The sequence below is a fragment of the Citrus clementina genome, unplaced genomic scaffold (assembly GCF_000493195.1).
Source record: "Citrus clementina cultivar Clemenules unplaced genomic scaffold, Citrus_clementina_v1.0 scaffold_6, whole genome shotgun sequence".
Lineage (NCBI taxonomy): Eukaryota > Viridiplantae > Streptophyta > Magnoliopsida > Sapindales > Rutaceae > Citrus > Citrus x clementina.
Genome location: NW_006262139.1, coordinates 617,592 through 636,331, shown reverse-complemented (window position 1 = coordinate 636,331; position 18,740 = coordinate 617,592). Strand labels below are relative to the sequence as shown.

The 18,740-nt window shown below is 35.6% G+C and overlaps 1 protein-coding gene across 1 annotated transcript in view; it reads right to left on the bottom strand.

Moving 5' to 3' along the window:
- The window catches only part of LOC18038147 (probable LRR receptor-like serine/threonine-protein kinase At3g47570), a 96,847-nt gene that overhangs the window by 36,312 nt on the left and 41,795 nt on the right, over positions 1 to 18,740 (bottom strand). The window contains exons 4-6 of the mRNA XM_006428209.2: positions 10,077 to 10,529; positions 9,605 to 9,979; positions 9,235 to 9,378 (exon numbers count right to left, since the gene is read on the bottom strand). Coding sequence (XP_006428272.2) covers positions 9,235 to 9,378; positions 9,605 to 9,979; positions 10,077 to 10,529 — 972 coding nt within the window. The remainder of the gene's footprint in view (positions 1 to 9,234; positions 9,379 to 9,604; positions 9,980 to 10,076; positions 10,530 to 18,740) is intronic.

The following is an 18,740-nucleotide window of genomic DNA, read 5'->3' as shown; positions in this document are numbered from 1 at the left end:
GAAGATGAAGGGTATGAGTCTGCTGGTGTCTGTGTTGCAACAGATAGTAACGAAAAAGGTAAATGGATTTTAGGTTTAGGATACACATTTCAAATGAGTCATTTTATTGGTTACTTTACTGAGTATCAAAAGTTTGATAGGGGTAGAGTAATGATGGGAAATAATGCCATACGTTGAGAAATTGGTTTGGGGAATGTAAGACTTAAATTACATGATAGAACTGTGCTGGAAATCAAACAAGTCAAGCATGTAACTGATTTGAAAAGAAACTTGATTTTTTTAGGGATGCTTGATTAAATAGGGTATACTGTTCAGCTTGAATCAGGTAATCTAAGGGTGATGAATGGCTCTACTACTGTTATAAAAGGTACTAGAAGAAATGGTGTTTATGAATTGAATGGTGAAGTCAAAGTTGGGGAATCTGGTGTTTCTATAGATAGCAACATAGATAAAACTAAGTTATGGCATCTTAGGTTGGGATATATGAGTGAAATGGGACTCAAGGAGCTTGAAAACAGGGTGTACTAGAAGGAGATGAGATAGGCATTATAGAGTTCTCTGAAGACTGTGTGTTGGGTAAGTCAACAAGATCGAGCTTTAACAGATCAGTTCATAAGTCAAATGCTATCTTTGACTATGTACATTATGATCATTGGGACCAGCTCAAGAACTATCTTTAGGTGGAAAAAGATATTTTGTTACCATCATTAATGATTTTTCAAGGAAGGTTTAGTCTTATGCTTTAAAGAATAAGGATAAAGTATTTGAAAAATTTAAAGAGTGGAAAAGTTTGGTTGAAAATCAAACTGGTAAGAGGGTTAAGAAGGTTAAAAAGCTAATGGTAGATAATAGGTTAGAGTTTTATAACCAGCAGTTTGAGAGCTATTGTGCAAAAGAGGGCATAGTTGGGCACAGAACTGTGAGGTTGAATCCTCAACAGAATAGGTTGGCAGAGAGATTGAATATGACATTTATGGAAAGAGTAAGATGTATGCTCATTCAATCTAAGCTACCTAAGTCCCTATGGGTAGAAATATTAATGACAACAACATATCTAGTGAATTTAAGCCCTTCATCTGCTATAGGATTTAAAATACCTTTTGAAGTGTGGGGAGGGGGGTAAACCAGCTAGCTATGGTAACATGAAAGCCTTTGATTGTTTTGCTTATGTTCATGTTAGACAAAGAAAACTTGTACCTAGAACATCGAAAGGGGTATTCATAGGGTACCTAGAAAGGGTGAAAGGGTATAAAATCTACTGTATTGATTTAAATCCCCCTAAATGCATAATAAGCAGAGATGTCATTTTTAATGAATATGAATTAATAGTGAAAAGGCAGACTATTGAGGGAACAAACTCTGGCACAAAGAATTCTGAGGTAGTGGAGTTTAAGGTGGAGGCATCTAGTCATGGAGGCATCAAGAAAGCTTTAGATTCTCAAGATGTTGATAGTGATGCAGATAACACATTGGAAACTTATCAACAAACACAGTCATAATCATGTACTTAGGAAATAAGTTATTAACTCACCAGGGATAGGATGAGAAAAACCATAAGGCCACTTAAGCGGTTTAGTTATGCAGACATAATTGCTTTTCCTTTAGCAGCTGCATAAGACATTGAAGTTGATGAACTAAAGACCTTTAAAGAGACTACATAGGGTCCTCATAAGGAAAATTGGCAAAAGGCTATGGATGAAGAAATGTCTTCTTTATACAATAATGAAACTTGGGAATTGGTTAAGAGGCCAGCAAATAGAAGAGTGGTTGGGTGCAAATGGATCTTCAAAGTTAAAAAAGGCTTGACTAGTTTAGAACCTAAAAGATTCAAGGCAAGGCTGGTTGCAAAGGGGTACACACAAAAGGAATGGGTGGATTAAAGAAGTTTTTTCTCCTACTATCAGACATGCATCCATAAGGGTGATTATTGTCTTAACTGCAGTTGAAGACATGGAACTTGGTCAACTTGATGTCAAGACTGCCTTCTTGCATGGTAGACTCCAAAAAGAAATACTTATGGCTCAACCTAAAAGAATTGAAGACCCTTTGAAGAAAGATCATGTTTACTTGTTGAAGAAATCATTATATGGGTTAAAACAGTCCCCAAGGCAATGGTACCTAAGATTTGATGAATTCATGGTGACAAATGGATTCAACAAGTGCAGCAATTATGACTGCTGTGTTTATTATAACGTAATGAAGGGCAGTGCATATGTGTATTTGCTATTATATGTCGATGACATGTTATTAGCAAGTAAGGACATGGAAGTCATTGATGATCTAAAGCTATTGCTTAATTCTGAATTTGATATGAAGGACCTGGGCAGGGCTAAAAAGATATTAGGGATGGAGATAAAAAAGAACAAGAAGGATGGTATGTTGTTTCTGTCACAAGAAAGATATCTAAAGAAAGTACTTGCCACCTATTAGATGAATAGCTCCGAACTAGTACAAACACCTTTGGCCTCACACTTCAAACTTAGCTGTTCATAGTGTCCAACAACAGAAGAAGAAAAGCATGAAATGGTTAAAATCCCTTATACAAATGCAATGGGGTGTTTAATGTATGCAATGGTCTTAACTAGGCCTAATATTACACATGTTATTAGTGTTGTAAGCAGGTATATGGCCTCACCTGGAAAAGAACACTGGATGGCTGTTAAGTGGATTATGAGGTATCTAAATGGTACTTTGAATTGTGGATGAGTGTATGAGAGAAACACATGCAAAAAAGATGGATTTTGGGGTTATGTAGACTCAGACTATGCTAGAGATTTGGATAGAATAAGGTCCCTGACTGGTTATGTGTTTATGCTCAATAGATGTTTGATTAATTGGAAAGTTACACTGCATTATGTAGTTGCTCTTTCAACTACAGAAGCTGAATATACAGCTGCAACTGAAGCTGTAAAATAAGCATCATGGCTTAAGGGATTGGTGTCAGAATTGGGAAAAATGCAGAGGTCAGTGCCAGTCTTCTATGATAGCTCAAGTGCAATTCACTTGAGTAATAATCCAACACATCCTGAGAAAACTAAGCATATAGATATAAAGATTCATTTTATCATATATGAAGTCTCAAAAAGGGCTATCAAACTAGTCAAAATACATACATGCCAAAATTCTACAGATATGCTTACTAAAGTTGTTCCAACAGCCAAGTTCAAGCTATGCTTGAACATAACTGGGTTAAGTAGCTTTTAAAGATGTTGTTGATGGAGAAGGAGTATGATTGGGAGTATTAATTCAAGGTGGAGAATTGTGAAGTGCGTTAGTGAATCAAACTCATGAGGTTAAAACGACAACATTTAATATGGAAGTCATAAGCTAAGGTCACGTGAGAAAGCACATGTTTCACTTATAACCAATTAACTTCAAAACGACAGCCCAGACATGTTGTTTGGAGCATCTTTAAGTGATACATGTGAGAGGCATGTGACCAGCTTCAGCTCAAGATCGTTATTTCTGTTATCCACGTGTCAGGAAGTTGTGCAATCTGGGTTCATGATTCTTGTTAGTGATGTAGTTATAAAGCTAAGTAACGCAGCCACTTAGAGACGATGATTTCTAGAGTGATAGGAAGGAGAGAAATAGGAGGATTGGTTCGAGAGGATTCTTTGTATTCACTTGTATCTCTTTGTAATAGATTTTCCCTTGATAATCAATAAAAGACTAATCAAAAGGCCTCTCTCGTGGATGTAAGTTGTGCCATTATTGGAACAACTGAACCACATAAATCTTTATTTCTTGTTGCTTTGTGAGTTGTTTTTTCTTTAATCTCTGTCTATAATCTTGGTTGGCAATTCTGAGAATTATTACTTTAAGGTTTCTGGGTTGAGTCTTGCAAATTAACAACTTGATTAATCTTGTTCAAGGTCCTAGGCAATGGTTGATCTTGTAAGGAAGCAAAGCTTGGTACCGATATGAAGCTTAGAAGTCGGCCGTCGTTCCCCTGCCATCCTCACCGCCGAAAACCAACCGGAACGCCGGCAATCGAAGCTTGAAAACCCACGACTGTTTCACTTTGTTCTGTCAGGATTTTCGCCGGTTTTGGGTGACACCACCGGTTGGATTTTATTCCTCACGACTCCCTCTTACATTTCCGACCATCCATAGCCACCGAGAGTCACTGTTTTGCCGCCGGTCAATTGTTGGAATTCACGACTGTCGAGCTAGATTCCAGCGTCATTGCCGCGCGTTGTAGCTCACCGCCGGTACCATTGAACTCAGCGTGATTGGAACTTTCAGACTTGAGCTTCCCAGCCAGCGTTGACCAATTTTCGGTGACCGTTGACCGGCAAGGGCATTTCGGTAATTTCACACTCTGAGGGCGATTTTGTAATTTCTGAGCCTGTGGATATTTTAGTAATTCCTAAAATTGAGGATTGGGTGTAATTACGATTCCGAGGGTAATTCGGTGATTTATGATTTCGAAGTATTTTAATGATTTACGGACTCGAGGGCATTTTAGTAATTTTATCGACACGGGAGTTGTAAATTTATGGATAGATGTTCGTTTCGAGTTTATTGCATAAATTTAGTCGTAATTCTGATTTACGAAAAAAAATTATGTTGTTTCCTTGATTTAGGAGGATCCGCGAACGAGAACTGGTCCGCGGACGTGGACGATAACCGAGCGTGAACACCGTCACTGTGAGTGGAATATATAAAACCTATTTTCATAGTTAATTATGATAGTAAAGCATGTTTGCAAAATAAGTATTTTAAATGTTCTGATTTAATGATTTCCTCGAAATGGATTTTATACACGCATTAATATTATATTAAAATGTTTGGTCAATAGTTTTCCGTGTCGACTTTGAATGAAATATAATAGTATTTTAAAGATGAGAAAAGTGGATTTAGATGTGATAATGAAAAGAAATATATGATTTAAAGTATGATTAGAATATACATCTATATGAATATAGAGATTGTTTTTAAAAGCATTGGACAGTACCATTCCCTCTAGATACAGTGATACAGATGAGATGAGATGATAGGCCTTTGGGGCCTGTCTGACCACACATAGAGGCTTTGGGCCGTGTGTTTGGGCGTTTCTGCCTTTTGGGGGCATATGCATGTGGTATGATGATTACAGAGATACAGATATTAGATACAGACAGATATTGAGATACAGACGAGATACATGCCTTTGTGCTTGGGTGCTTTTGTCCTTTGGGGACTAGATTATGCATGCACAGATATGATGAGATATGAGATGGTATTTCTCTGTCTATCCGTGTAGCTCCAGGGCATGACAGTACCCAGATAGTATGTCATTACCCGTCCGTTAAGGTCCGGATGTGACGAGATTATTTCCCTGGGTACTTATTTGGAGATTATTTTCAGATTTGTGTATTTTATATGATATTGTGATATGATTTCCATGGTTATTTGGTACAATATTATATATGCTTTTCATGGTTAGTAATATGATTTAAATGTTAAATGATTTACTACTGGTTTCTCTCATATGGTTTGATGAAATCGTGTTTGAAAATGATATGATTATTTCTTTTAAAGTAAAAATTAATTTCAAAAACTATTATCCACTCACTGATCTCACTGAGTTTTAAACTCACCCCGTTTTTTATTATTATTTTCCCCCCTCACCAGGAGGTTGCAGGTACACCAGACTGACCCACCGATTGTAAATATATTTTGAGTCTTGGCCACGTGATGGTGTTAGAAGATATAGATGTTTTTGTTAAGACATCTTGGTCATCTTGTTCTTTTGGGATTGTATAATTTTTGTTATATTATTCTTTGGGGATTAAGAATAAACTGAGATATTAATATTAGTTATAATATTATCTTTTGAGACTCTGGAGATATAAAACTCAGCATTTTGGTTGAAGATGTTGATCACTGGAGTTTGTTGTATATTGAATTATATTGGGAGTGTTTGTCTTACATATTTATAGATTGGGAGTGATATATATATAAAGGAGACTCTGTCGAATTTTCGACAGAATCCTTACTAATTATATTATTATCAAGTCCATTTTGATGAGACTAGATTGACTCGCCCGAGGGAGATTCGGGGCGGGTCGTTTCAATATATATAACTGAGCTCAGTTTAGCTCTTCTATAAGCTAAACAATTACATTGTTTGTAACGCCCAATTTTTATTTATTTATTTTTCCTCTTTTGCCCTTATTAAATTGAGTAGGATAGTTATTATTGAGTGTTTGTGTGTGAGTAAAATTTATCGGATTGTTTTAAATAAGTTACGTAAGTTATTAGTTTTTTTTTAAATATTTATTAATTACCAAGTATTTAAGAGAAAACCATCTTTTTAAGAAGCCCTCTTTTATTTTTTTACACCGTTACAAACCCTAGAAAGAAAAGAAGGAAATATAAGTCTTTGGAGAACGAAAAGAAAGTTTTATCACTTCCTTTGTTAGTGTTTGCCTTAAAGTATTTAGTATTTCTTCGACTTATATGATTTATTTTTATGGAATTGTTTGCCTTTAATTACTTGTAGTATGATTTGGGTATTATATGTGTGTTTGTAATGTTGTGATGATATGAACAGTCTCTATTCCTTGCTTGAAATCATTTTCTTTAGTTAGAATCACGTGAATATCTTACATGTCATGTAACTAGACATCCTAGGCTTTCCATTGATAGGTTTTGTGTTGAAATCGTCTGAGTATGCAAATTGTTATGGGTTTTCGAAGTTGGGTTACTGGTTTAAGGTTTAGGGTATAGGGTTTAGGGGTTCTCAACTCTGGAAATTTTTGTATAAGGTTACACATCCTTTAAAATTATGGCGATTTTTGTGCCAACAGATCTATGTCTCCTATGCTTGCATATTTAATTTCGTAGTTTTATTCTTTATGGTTGAATTACTAAAAATCGTAACATATGGCTGCTGCAAATCTGGAAACTGTTTTCCAGAATTTCAGAAGCTGAAACGTGTAACAGTTGGGCTAGTTTATGAATATTACAGGCCATGTTAGGATTTTATAATGCAATTTCAATCTTTCCTCTGTCTTTAAAAACTGGAATCACGATTTTTGGGCATGTAAAATAAAAGATACGAATTTTTGAAATTCTGTTTTCAAATCTGGAATTTTCTGGACGGGTTAGATGTTCTCGGAAATAAAACGTTTTCAAATAGTTTCAGGAGTCCAAAAATTATGAATTTTAATTATATGCTTTTTGAATGTGTCTTCTGTAATTAGAAAAAAGAAGCATATTATTTCGAGTACCAAAGAATATTTTATGAATTTTCTAAGTGGAAAATGATTGTTTTGGTCAGTGCTGGACAGTTTTTGTTACTTTGGTGAAAGGTCAATATTCTGACTCGATTTTGACGTGTGCTGATTTTTTGTGAAATATTGTATGCAATGCTATGCATGTTCACAGTGCCTCTGTAAATTTTCATGGTTTTCCGACATGTGTATAGGTTATTAAAAATCAGCATGTGTAGGATACTCATAAGTATAGGATATGTTTAGAATATGTATAAGTATTAAGGTAGTATTAGTGTATATGATTTAAGGATGATTGGGATTATGTTTAAGGTTAGAGTTGATATTGATAAGAATATTTTTTATGATGATTTTAGGACGTGGGTGAGCTCGTTGGTTGTTCTTGAGGTATTGAATTGATTGCTACGGATCGAGGTAAGTAGATTCATGCATGATGTGCTTTATAATAAATGCAATTTATGTTACAAAAATTATGTTTAAATGGAAATTTTTACAAAACTGATTTCTAAAATATTTAAATGAATTTTGTAAAATAAAAACACTTTTAAATGAATTTATATAAAATTATTTTAAAATGAATTTTTCTTAAGAAATTAGTTTTCTTAAACAAAATGTTTTCTTAAAGAATTTTCTAAAAGAATTAAATGATTAAAGAAAGGCTCTTAAATGTTTTAGAAGACTTTAAATGCTATTTATGAAAGAATGTATGGTGGATTCAAAAATGTTTTGGCTCATAGTCCGTAGCAATGTATATGATGTTAATGTTATGATGTTATGAAATGTTATGGCCAGCTTGCTGGTATGATGATGATCTTGTGCACAAGGATGTTACGAACAATGTGGGGTATAGTACCCTGAATGAGGAACAATGCGGGGTATAACACCCTAAATGATGAATGATGAATGATGATGACTACGAGGCATGAGCTACCAATGTTTACGCTTTAATGTTTTTATAAATGTTTTTATATGAATCCACCCCTTATGCTAAATGAAGATATAAAATGTTTAACGATTCTTGACAAAGGTTTTCAAATATTGTGCATGGATTTGCTTATCGAGTTGACGGCTCACCCCTCGTCTATAATATTTTGCAGATTGATTAGAAATGTGGCTTGGGTGCTTAGATGGAGAATTTTTCTTAGTGGATCTTTGGAGTTGCTTTAAAGATTAAATTTGGTTAGACTTTTTATTTTGGATTAGAGACTTTACTTTGGAGAGTTTATTTCATATGTTTTATGTAAGGATTCAGTTGAAGTATGAATAATAGTTGTTTATCTTGAGATTTATTAATAAGAATAAATGATGTGAGGTTTCATTCCAATTTTACCCTTGTGTTTTCATGGGTAATTTTTGGGGTGTTACATTGTTATCATCTCTTCATTGAATTTCTAAAACTAGACAAAGATCTCTTTAGAACTGCTTTCATTACCTTTTATCAAATTTACAATATTTTCATAGCATCTGACTCTATCATCATCAAAGGCAATAGCAACTTGGACTTGAAATCTAATTGCTTCTGCCTCTACATGCTGCCAAAATTTTTGTTATAAACCTATACAATTATACATGTGTGATAAAATTACTATTCCCTCCTGCAACCTTATTTTGTCTAAGATCAAATTTCACTTTCTTCGGTTTGATGAAGCTTTTAACTTTGTTGCCTTGTGATTCATAAGACTGTAACGGAAAAAGACATAAAACAAAGTAATGAGCCTTTTTTTTAACTCTCACAAAGATACAATGTAAATTTATTTCACTTCGACAAAAGCTACAAGAGAATATTGTATCATCTAGTTATATTTGTTTGCTTGTTGAATAGTTTCACATTCAAGGAGAATTTTCTTGACCGATTGTAACTCATGGACAACATTAGTCATGTTCATTCGATCTTGCGGTGACTCCATTGAACAAGCAACTCCAATTCTAATTAGAGAAATGAGACATTCTAATCTTCTACTAATTCTTGCTTGCCTTTGCTTATGGTTATCAGTGCTAATCAAAATTTCACCATCATTTAGAAGTATTGGATCCACAATATCCATCACACGATCAGGCAAGGCCATTCTTGCAAAGTTGTGAAGATTCAAGTCCCCCTCAAACATAACATCTGTGGGTTTTTTTGTTATCACCATTTCTAATAGCAATATTCCATCTTATTTTGTCTAAGATCAAATTTCACTTTCTTCGGTTTGATGAAGCTTTTAACTTTGTTGCCTTGTGATTCATAAGACTATGACTGAAAAAGACATAAAACAAAGTAATGAGCCTTTTTTTTAACTCTCACAAAGATACAATGTAAATTTATTTCACTTCGACAAAAGCTACAAGAGAATATTGTATCATCTAGTTATATTTGTTTGCTTGTTGAATAGTTTCACATTCAAGGAGAATTTTCTTGACCGATTGTAACTCATGGACAACATTTGTCATGTTCATTCGATCTTGCGGTGACTCCATTGAACAAGCAACTCCAATTCTAATTAGAGAAATGAGACATTCTAATCTGCTACTGATTCTTGCTTGCCTTTGCTTATGTTTATCAGTGCTAATCAAAATTTCACCATCATTTAGAAGTATGGGATCCACAATATCCATCACACGATCAGGCAAGGCCATTCTTGCAAAGTTGTGAAGATTCAAGTCCCCCTCAAACATAACATCTGTGGGTTTTTTTGTTATCACCATTTCTAATAGCAATATTCCATAACTATAAACATCTCCATTTGTTGACACCTCACTTCCAAGGCCATACTCTGCCATTCAATATAAGATTTATTAAGAAGTTAGGAGTTGCAAAAAGAAATTAAAAGACAAAATATATAAATTATGAAATAGAATATAAGTTATAACCTGGGGCTGCATAGCCAATTGTTCCCCTTACACCAACGGAGCTGGTTAAAGCTGGATTTGAGACTGCTTGATGAAAAATTCTAGCTAGTCCAAAATCACCAATTTTAGCAGTCAAGTCATTATCGAGAAGGATATTGCTTGGCTTTAGATCACAATGGAGAATTGGTTCTTGGCAGTGGTGATGAAGATAGTCTAGTGCAGATGCCACATCAATTGCGATACTTATTCTCCGAAGAAGGGTGAGTTTCTGAATTTCAATTTCTTCATCTCTTTGTGCAACTGCTTCTGGATGCAACCATTTTTCAAGACTCCCATTTAGCATGTACTCATAAACAATAGCCTTAAAGTCATTACCTTGAAAATCAATACTTGAGCATGAAGTTATGACCTTGACAAGATTTTTATGACGGATATTTTTCAAGGCTTTGCATTCAGCCTTGAAACTCTGAGAAGCTCCTTGGCGTTGAAGGTTAATCACTTTGATTGCAACAATAGTTCCATCTTCATCAAGTAATCCCTTATACACTGAGCCAAAGCTACCCACTCCAATCAAGTGTGTTGAAGAAAACCCATCAGTCGCTTTGAAGAGGCTTTTATAACACATCTTTGGAAATGTTTTTGTTGTCATTGGTCTTGAAGGTTGCCTGGAAGGCTCCCTCCTCCATTTGTACCAATAGAAAATGAAAAATGACACCATGACTAGTCCTGAAAAGGCACTTACAGTTGAGATTATTATTTTCAATCTTCGAGAGATCTTCTGACTACTTGATTTATTCTCGGTGCATTTGGGCAGCTGGAATTCAGGTATGCCCCCACAAAGTCTATTACAACCCACAATTGATATTGCACTTGCATTTGCAAAAATTCCTTTTGTTGGTAGTTTTCCCTCGAAATCATTGAAGGATAAGTTAAGATATTCCAGAGAAAGAGTCTCGAGGAATATTGGAATTGGGCCAGACAAATTATTCCGAGAAAGATCAACCTTTTTAATACTTTTCAAATTACTGAAAAATGAAGGAATAGATCCGTGGAAGTAGTTTCCCACTAGATAAATATCTTCAAGACTAGAGCAAAGACCAAGTTCACTTGGAATTTCACCAGATAAGTCATTACTAGACACATCAAAAATCCTCAAAGCTTTTAGATTACCGATTCTTGGAGATATAGATCCAACAATGTGGTTTTGGGCTAAAATCAGTGAATTTGAAAGAGAGGATATATTGAAAATCTCTTCTGGGATCGTTCCACTGAGGTCATTTCCAGACATTTCTAAAAGTGCCAATCGTTTCAAATTTCCAAGACTAGAAGGGATGACTCCGGATAAATTGTTATTGCTTAATACAATTTCACTTAATGATGACAAATTTCCTAGAGTGGAAGGAATTTTCCCTGAGAAATGGTTGCCTCCAAAATCCAAGCCCTGTAAGTTCAAAAGCTTACCCATTTCTTGAGGAATTGTGCCTATAAATTGGTTTTGCTCCATCGCTAATAAATATAAGTTAACAAGGTTACCTATCCCTGAAGGTATGCTTCCATATAACTGATTAAACCCAAGGAACAAAACTTGAAGTTGACTTGACAGATTAGTTATTGAATGTGGCAATACTCCTCTAAATTGATTTCTACCAAAACTTAGAACTCGCAATTTGCTACAATTGGCCAAAGAATTAATAAACCCCATCTCATCACTTTCCCCGCTTCCTAAATTACTAGATTGTAAAATTAGGTGTGAAAGATTTTTCATGCCTCCAAAATTGACTGAAAATTTTCCAGAAAAACTGTTATTCGCAATTTGAATAACTTCTAGTTTTGAAGCATTGGATAAAGATACAGGAATGGATCCAGTGAAGAAGTTTTGGTCGATTTGGAAGAATTTGAGATTAGGAAAATTAAGACCTAAACATGATGGAAGACTCCCATGGATTTGATTTTGAGACACCGAAAAATTGACAAGGAAGGAAAGATTGCAAATGGAAGGAGGGATTTTACCGGAGAGGTTGTTTACGCCAATTGCAAGACTTTTCAACTCTTTCAATTGACCCAATGAATCTGGAATATTTCCTTCAAAAGAGTTGTAAGATAGAGACACAAGTTCGAGGAATGTTAGATTCCCGAGAAAGGGAGAGATGCCTCCTGTCAAATTGTTTTTGTGTAAAGATAGTCCTTTGAGTTTGTATAGAAAGACAAACTCAAATGGAATACTTCCTACTAGCTTGTTTTGTCCTAAAGATAGTACTGTGAGCCTGGAACAATAAGACAAGTTGGCTGGAATTTTCCCAACCAGGGAATTATTTGCTAGAAACAGAGCTTCTAACCTGAACAAACGCCCAAATTCAGGAGGAATTTCACCTTGGATAGTGTTATCCATAAGATTGATCTCTCTCAGGAAGCTGAGGTTGCCAATATGAGGAGACAATGAGCCACTCAAGGCTTTTGACATCAGATCAAGGGCTATGACTCGTCTGTGCCTGCGACCGCATGTAACGCCGTCCCATTCACAGAAATGGCGAGAATCATTCCATGAGTTCAGGATTCTTTGAGGGTCATGAGCAATCATTGACTTAAAGGCCTGGAGGGCTGCACGGTCTCCCTCCTCAAAGGCTGCAACATGCAACAGTGTGATGAAAAAAAGAAGCATGGGTGGAAAATAAACGGAGTGGGTATTCATTTCTACAAGTGAGGAGGCAATTTCCTTGGCTTGCCTTTGTATGTGAGCTTCACCTACTTCTGAGAGTTGTAAATTCAAAGACAACAGGACAAGTTCAGACATAACACAAAGACGACGCCTTTCTTCCCTTTTTATTTTTTTTTTCCTTAATTTGAAACTAGACTTGACTTGGTCATTTTCAAAATATAAATGTCGGCCATTATCAGTTTGTTCACAAGAAAAAGCGAAGAAAATATAAATGTTGGCCACTATCAAATTGTTAAGGAAATTTGACATGATCGTTGGCCACTTGACAAAAGCTAAGGCAAAGTTGACATGATCGCAGGCCACTTGACAAAAGCCAAGGCAAGTTGACATGATCCACTTGAGAAAGTGAGTGGATTTTAAGCCTTTTGCGAAGCGGTAATACTGCACACTGCACTAGAAGTCTTGCGATGTGGTAATACTGCACACTGCACTTGAACCTAAGACTTCAAGGCTTCTATTATTAAGAGTGGATTCCCTTAGCTTTGCGTCAAAACTGAATTTTAGTGAGAGAGTGCACAAAGTATTTTATACGCTTAGTTCTACCGCCTAAATTCCTTTAACTCCCCGTTATTCTATAATAATTCTCCATTTAAGCATTATTATAAAATAACTAATTACAATTAATTATTAAACTTAATTAACTAACAAATATAAGTTAAGGGTAATAAATATGATATAAATTATGCCAACCGAAAACCCTCAATCTAAATTTTGCTAGTTCTCGAGCAAAACAAAATGTAAAAAACTGAAAATAAAATCTTACTGCAACACTTTTGCTGGTAATTTCGATTGCATTTTGCATATTCAATAAGCCTTTAAATCTCTAGGTGTCCATAGTGAATAAGTTATGTGAGGAGAGGAATGAAAACATTCAGCCTTTTACTATACACATAAACAAGTTCTTCTTATTAATTTAAATTTTTTTCGGCAATTTGTTTTGTATTTTTGACTCCCTTATTGTGTAAAGCTAACAATGAGCCTATGGTCATGGCTTAAGTCAAGTGCTTGGATGATTGAATCGCTAAATCTTCATGTGATTAAAAAAAAAAAGAAGAAAAAGATTGTTGAAGACTTCGATACTGCTAGGAAGCTTTTACCACCTTTATGTTTTGTTCTTTCATTACTCTAAAGGGTAAGGTAGTCTTTTTATTAATTTGTTAATCCAACAGTAAGATGGTCATAGCTTGTCCTATGGACTATGCAGAAATTTGCAAACATTATATGAGGGATGATGTAGTTCATCACATTTTGACAAGCTTCTGGTTTATTTGAATTTTAGTTAAACAACAAGTGTATAATTTTGTCACGTTTGCCAATTTGTTTCATTGATATGGTTTCACCGTCATTGTCACCTAGATTACACGATTGTAGGGCGTCCGTCATTTATTTTATTTTATTTTATTTTTTCCCCTCTGTATTTGAATTATGAGTGGATATTTGTTCATGTCTTTTAATAGGGGGCAGAGTATCTATAGTTTTAACTCAAGGAACATGTGCACATAAGAATGATGATTAATTTAGTTATCAAAACTGTCCAATTTCTGAAATTATTTTTAATTTCTCTTTTTATAACTATCTTTAACTTCTTTTTTTAAGGAACTTAAGCCACCAGTTGCAAATTTTATTTTCATCCGTCCTTTAATGCATAAAGTTTTCTCAAAGAATTTTAGCAATTCTTTCCTCCACTCTTCAGTTTCGGTAAGTAAATTATTTTTAATTGTTGACCTTGGAAGTGTTTTTGGTCCCAACCATGTTCTCTTAGGATCTAGTTTTAAAACTTTGGCAAGACACTCCCACACTTTGAGATATGATAAGTTAGGCATATAGCCTCTTCATAATTCATAATGTGTCTTACATATTTTCGAACAAGGTATTCTATTTTTAACATGGCAAACAGACAATATCGCTTCCCCCCACAAGTTCAGTGGTGCCCCAGAACTTATTTTCATGGCATTTACCATGTTCTTCAAAGTTCTGTTTTTCCTTTCAACTACACAATTAGATTCAGGTGAATAGGGAGGTGTCCCTTCATGAATGATATCATGATTCTCACAATAAGCATTTAACATACTTGAATCATATTAACCTCCTTTATCAGTTCTTAATCTTTTAATTTTCTTATTAAATTGATTTCAAAATCACTTTTATAAATTAAGAACTTTTCAACTGCTTCATCTTTATTTCTCAATATATATATTTTTGTATAGCTTGAGAAATCATTATTAAAGGTAATATAATACCTTTTGCTTACTCTGGTCATGGTCTATTTCAAATCACCAAGGTCACTATGAATTAAACTAAGAAGTTCAATTTCTCTATGTTGAACTTGTTTACATGTCTTCTTTGTGCATTTGGCTTCCACACACACTTCGCATTTGTCATTAGACAAGCTTAAACTAGATAGTAAACCAAGTTCTTTCATTTTCTTAATATAAGAAAAATTCACATGACCAAGTCTCTTACGCCAAAGATTAATAGAGTCAATAACATTAGTAGGAGAAGAAGCTTTTTCATTTATTATGATATTGAATACATTGAGTTTGAAGAGTTCTCTAGAGCAATACCCTTTCCCAACAAACATCTCATTTTTTTATCATTACAATTTTGTCACCCTCAAAAGACACTTTGATCCCAGCTTTGCCCAATATAAAACAAACATTAGATTGTATCCAATCTCAAGAACGTGGAGTACATTACTCAGTGAGATGATTTTTTCATATGTAAGCTTGAGAAGAATTTTACCCTTGCCTAGGACTAATGTAGACTAATAATCGCCAAGGTAAATGACTTTTTCTCCTTCCCTCACGGGAGTATAGTCAAAAAAATGAGTTTTTATTACTACATATATGTCTTGTAGTACCAAAATCAATTACCCAATCTTTGCGTCCATCCACCATGTTCACCTCAGAGATAACTATAGCAACAATGATGTAAATGACTTTTTCTCCTTCCCTCACGGGAGTATAGTCAAAAAAATGAGTTTTTATTACTACATATATGTCTTGTAGTACCAAAATCAATTACCCAATCTTTGCTTCCATCCACCATGTTCACCTCGGAGATAACTATAGCAACAATGATGTCATCTCCTTCTCCTTCAACCATATTGGTTTTAGGAGGTTTTTGTTGTCTCCCTTTCACTGAGCTTTGTGTCTGCATTGATTAGCATAATGAATAATTTTGCCACAAACAAAACAATTACCTTTCTTATTAGCAATGAGCCTTTTGGGGTTATTAGAGTGTCCATCATTAGGATTGTTCTGCGTTTTATTAAGTTGAGGAGTGTTCTCTATTAGATTTGCATTGGAACGAAATTCCTTTGCTTTATCAAATACATCTCTAATTTTATTCTTCTCCTCAATCCTAATATGTATAATAGCATCTTTAAGACTCACTTGCTTTTTCTTATGCTTTGACGTTTTGATATAATCTCCCCATGATTCTAGTAGTTTTTCAATTAAACAACCAGTCACAAATCGTCAGGAAGAAATATTTCCTCCTTTTTAAGATTATTAACTAATACATGATATTCATAGATTGCTCAGACATATATTTATCATCCATCATCTGATAATGTAGAAAATCACTAATATATTATTGAGTCTCAGTATCTTCTACCATATATTTTTTCTTGAGTAGTGCCCATATCTCATATGCATTCTAACATGGATAATAAATATCACAAAGGGAACTAGCAAGAGAATTAAGTATTGTATGCCTGCAGACCTTATTACCAGCATTCCAAGTCTGGAGTTTCTTGTCGTAATCTTCAGTGCCCTCTTCTAGTAGTGATGATTGTAGGTAGTCAGCAAGGTTATAAACATGCAGTACATGGAAGACCTTTTCTTGCCAACACTTGAATTTTTCACCATTGAACAATTCAATCTTGGAGGCATCTGGCAAGTTTTTTCCAGTGTTGGAAGTGGAAGCAAGAAGATCATAAACAAAGAGATCAAGAAGTCTAGGGGCTGCGAGTGCAATAGGTGCAGTGGCTAATGAAGGTGGAAGATCACTCATATTTGGTTTGAAGATTGTTGAAATTTTGATATGGAAACAGCGAAAGTTTGGAAGGAAACTGGGTAGAAACAAAAACAAAAACAGTCAAGGCATGCGACAACACTGCCCTTAAGACCAAATTCTGCACCTTAAGATACAATATCTCGGTGCAAGATGGTGTAACAAAGACAGTTTAATCTTTAGGATACAATGATTCTACTATTGTGAGGTTGCACTCCAAATGATAGTGTAGAATAGTAAAATGTACAACAATGAAGGCAAAAGCAAGAAGAACAAAGAGCAAACTTTTCCAGATAAAAATAATGTGATCTAATCGCCCTTTTAAATAGATACACACCCTAGCCCTTTTTTCTTTCAAAATTCAAATTATAATTAAAGAATGATTAAAAATAAATCCCAATATGATTAGGAATCGAATTCTCAATATAATTTGAATTAAAATAAATAAAATTAAAGCAAAGCCAAAATTATAAAAAGCAGTCAAGCTGGCTGTCGCGGGATGAGTGTTTTACGCAATGAACCTGCGTGGCACTCAGACAAATTTTGCTGAATATTGCTAAATAAGCCTTGAGCTTCTCGACTAGCTAAGCCTAGAGGTTTTCAAAGAATTAGAGAGAATAGAGCAATGGAGCCAAATGAGAGAAATTGTATTACTAGCAAGAAAGATTACAAGAGAGCTTACAAGAGTGTTTGAGTTGCTTGCTCTAAGCTTGTTGCTCAAATGCTAAATGCCATGCCCTATTTATAGGGGAGGCTTGCCAAGCTTTAAAACTCTAGAGAATTCTACCACTTGCCTAGAATTCTAGATATTTACATGAGCTAGAAATGTGTAGAGAATTCTAGATATGTACAAGCTTGAGTGTGCTAGAGTTGCCTAGAATTTTTCGGAATCGGGCCAAGCTAGCATTCTTGGCTTTGTCTTGGGCTCTCTAGCCTGAAATTGTGGGCAATTGGGCTAGGAACTTGGGCAGTCCGCAACATCCTCCCCCACCTAAGCTCGTGGCGTCCTCATCGCGCTCTCATGCTTAAAATTCTTGATGTGCTCAGTGAATTGCACAAATCGTCTTCACGTTCCCAAATGGCTTTGCTCTCGAGGAGGTTTTTCCACTTCACGAAGTACTCATTGTATGGTGGCACGCCTCTCCTCCAAATCACGCGATCTACAATGATGTAGTCCACATCTTTGTCGAATGCGGTGACAACAGTAGTTGGCGCACACCTCGATTTTCCGCGACTTGGGTCTTTTACATCTCCGTGATATGGTTTGAGAAGGCTCACATGGAAGACCGGATGGATCTTGAGTCTTGGCGGAAGTTGAAGTTGGTACGAGACGTTGCCCACACGTCGTACAACTCGAAAGGGTCCCTCGAAGCGCCTCACTAACCCCTTGTGAACTTTCCACAATGTCTTGAATTGTTGGGCAGGAGCTTGATCATGACTTGATCACCTTCCTTATACTCAAAATGTCGTCTCCTTGTATCCACCCACTTTTTCATCTTCCTCGCGGCCTTGTCGAGATAGGCTCGTGTGATGTCCGTTTTCTAGTGCCATTCACGGGCGAGCTTGTGTATTGCAGGGCGTTTTCCTCCATAAGTTGAGGGTATGGCGTTGAGGGTCATGGGTTGGAACCCCATGACGATTTCGAATGGACTCTTGCCCGTAGCCTCACTTCGCTGCAAGTTATAAGAAAATTAGGCGATGTCAAGTAGCTTCGCCCAATCCCGCTGGTGAGCGCTTACATAGTGCCTCAAGTACATCTCAAGGAGGCCATTGATGTGCTCGGTCTGTCCATCCGTTTGTTAGTGAAAGCTTGTTGAGAACTTGAGATCGGTACCCAACATCTTGAAGAGCTTCATCCAAAAACGCCCAGTGAACCGAGGGTCTCGGCCACTCACAATGCTCTTCGGAACTCCCCAAAGTTTCACAATGTGCTTGATGAAGAGACGGGCTGC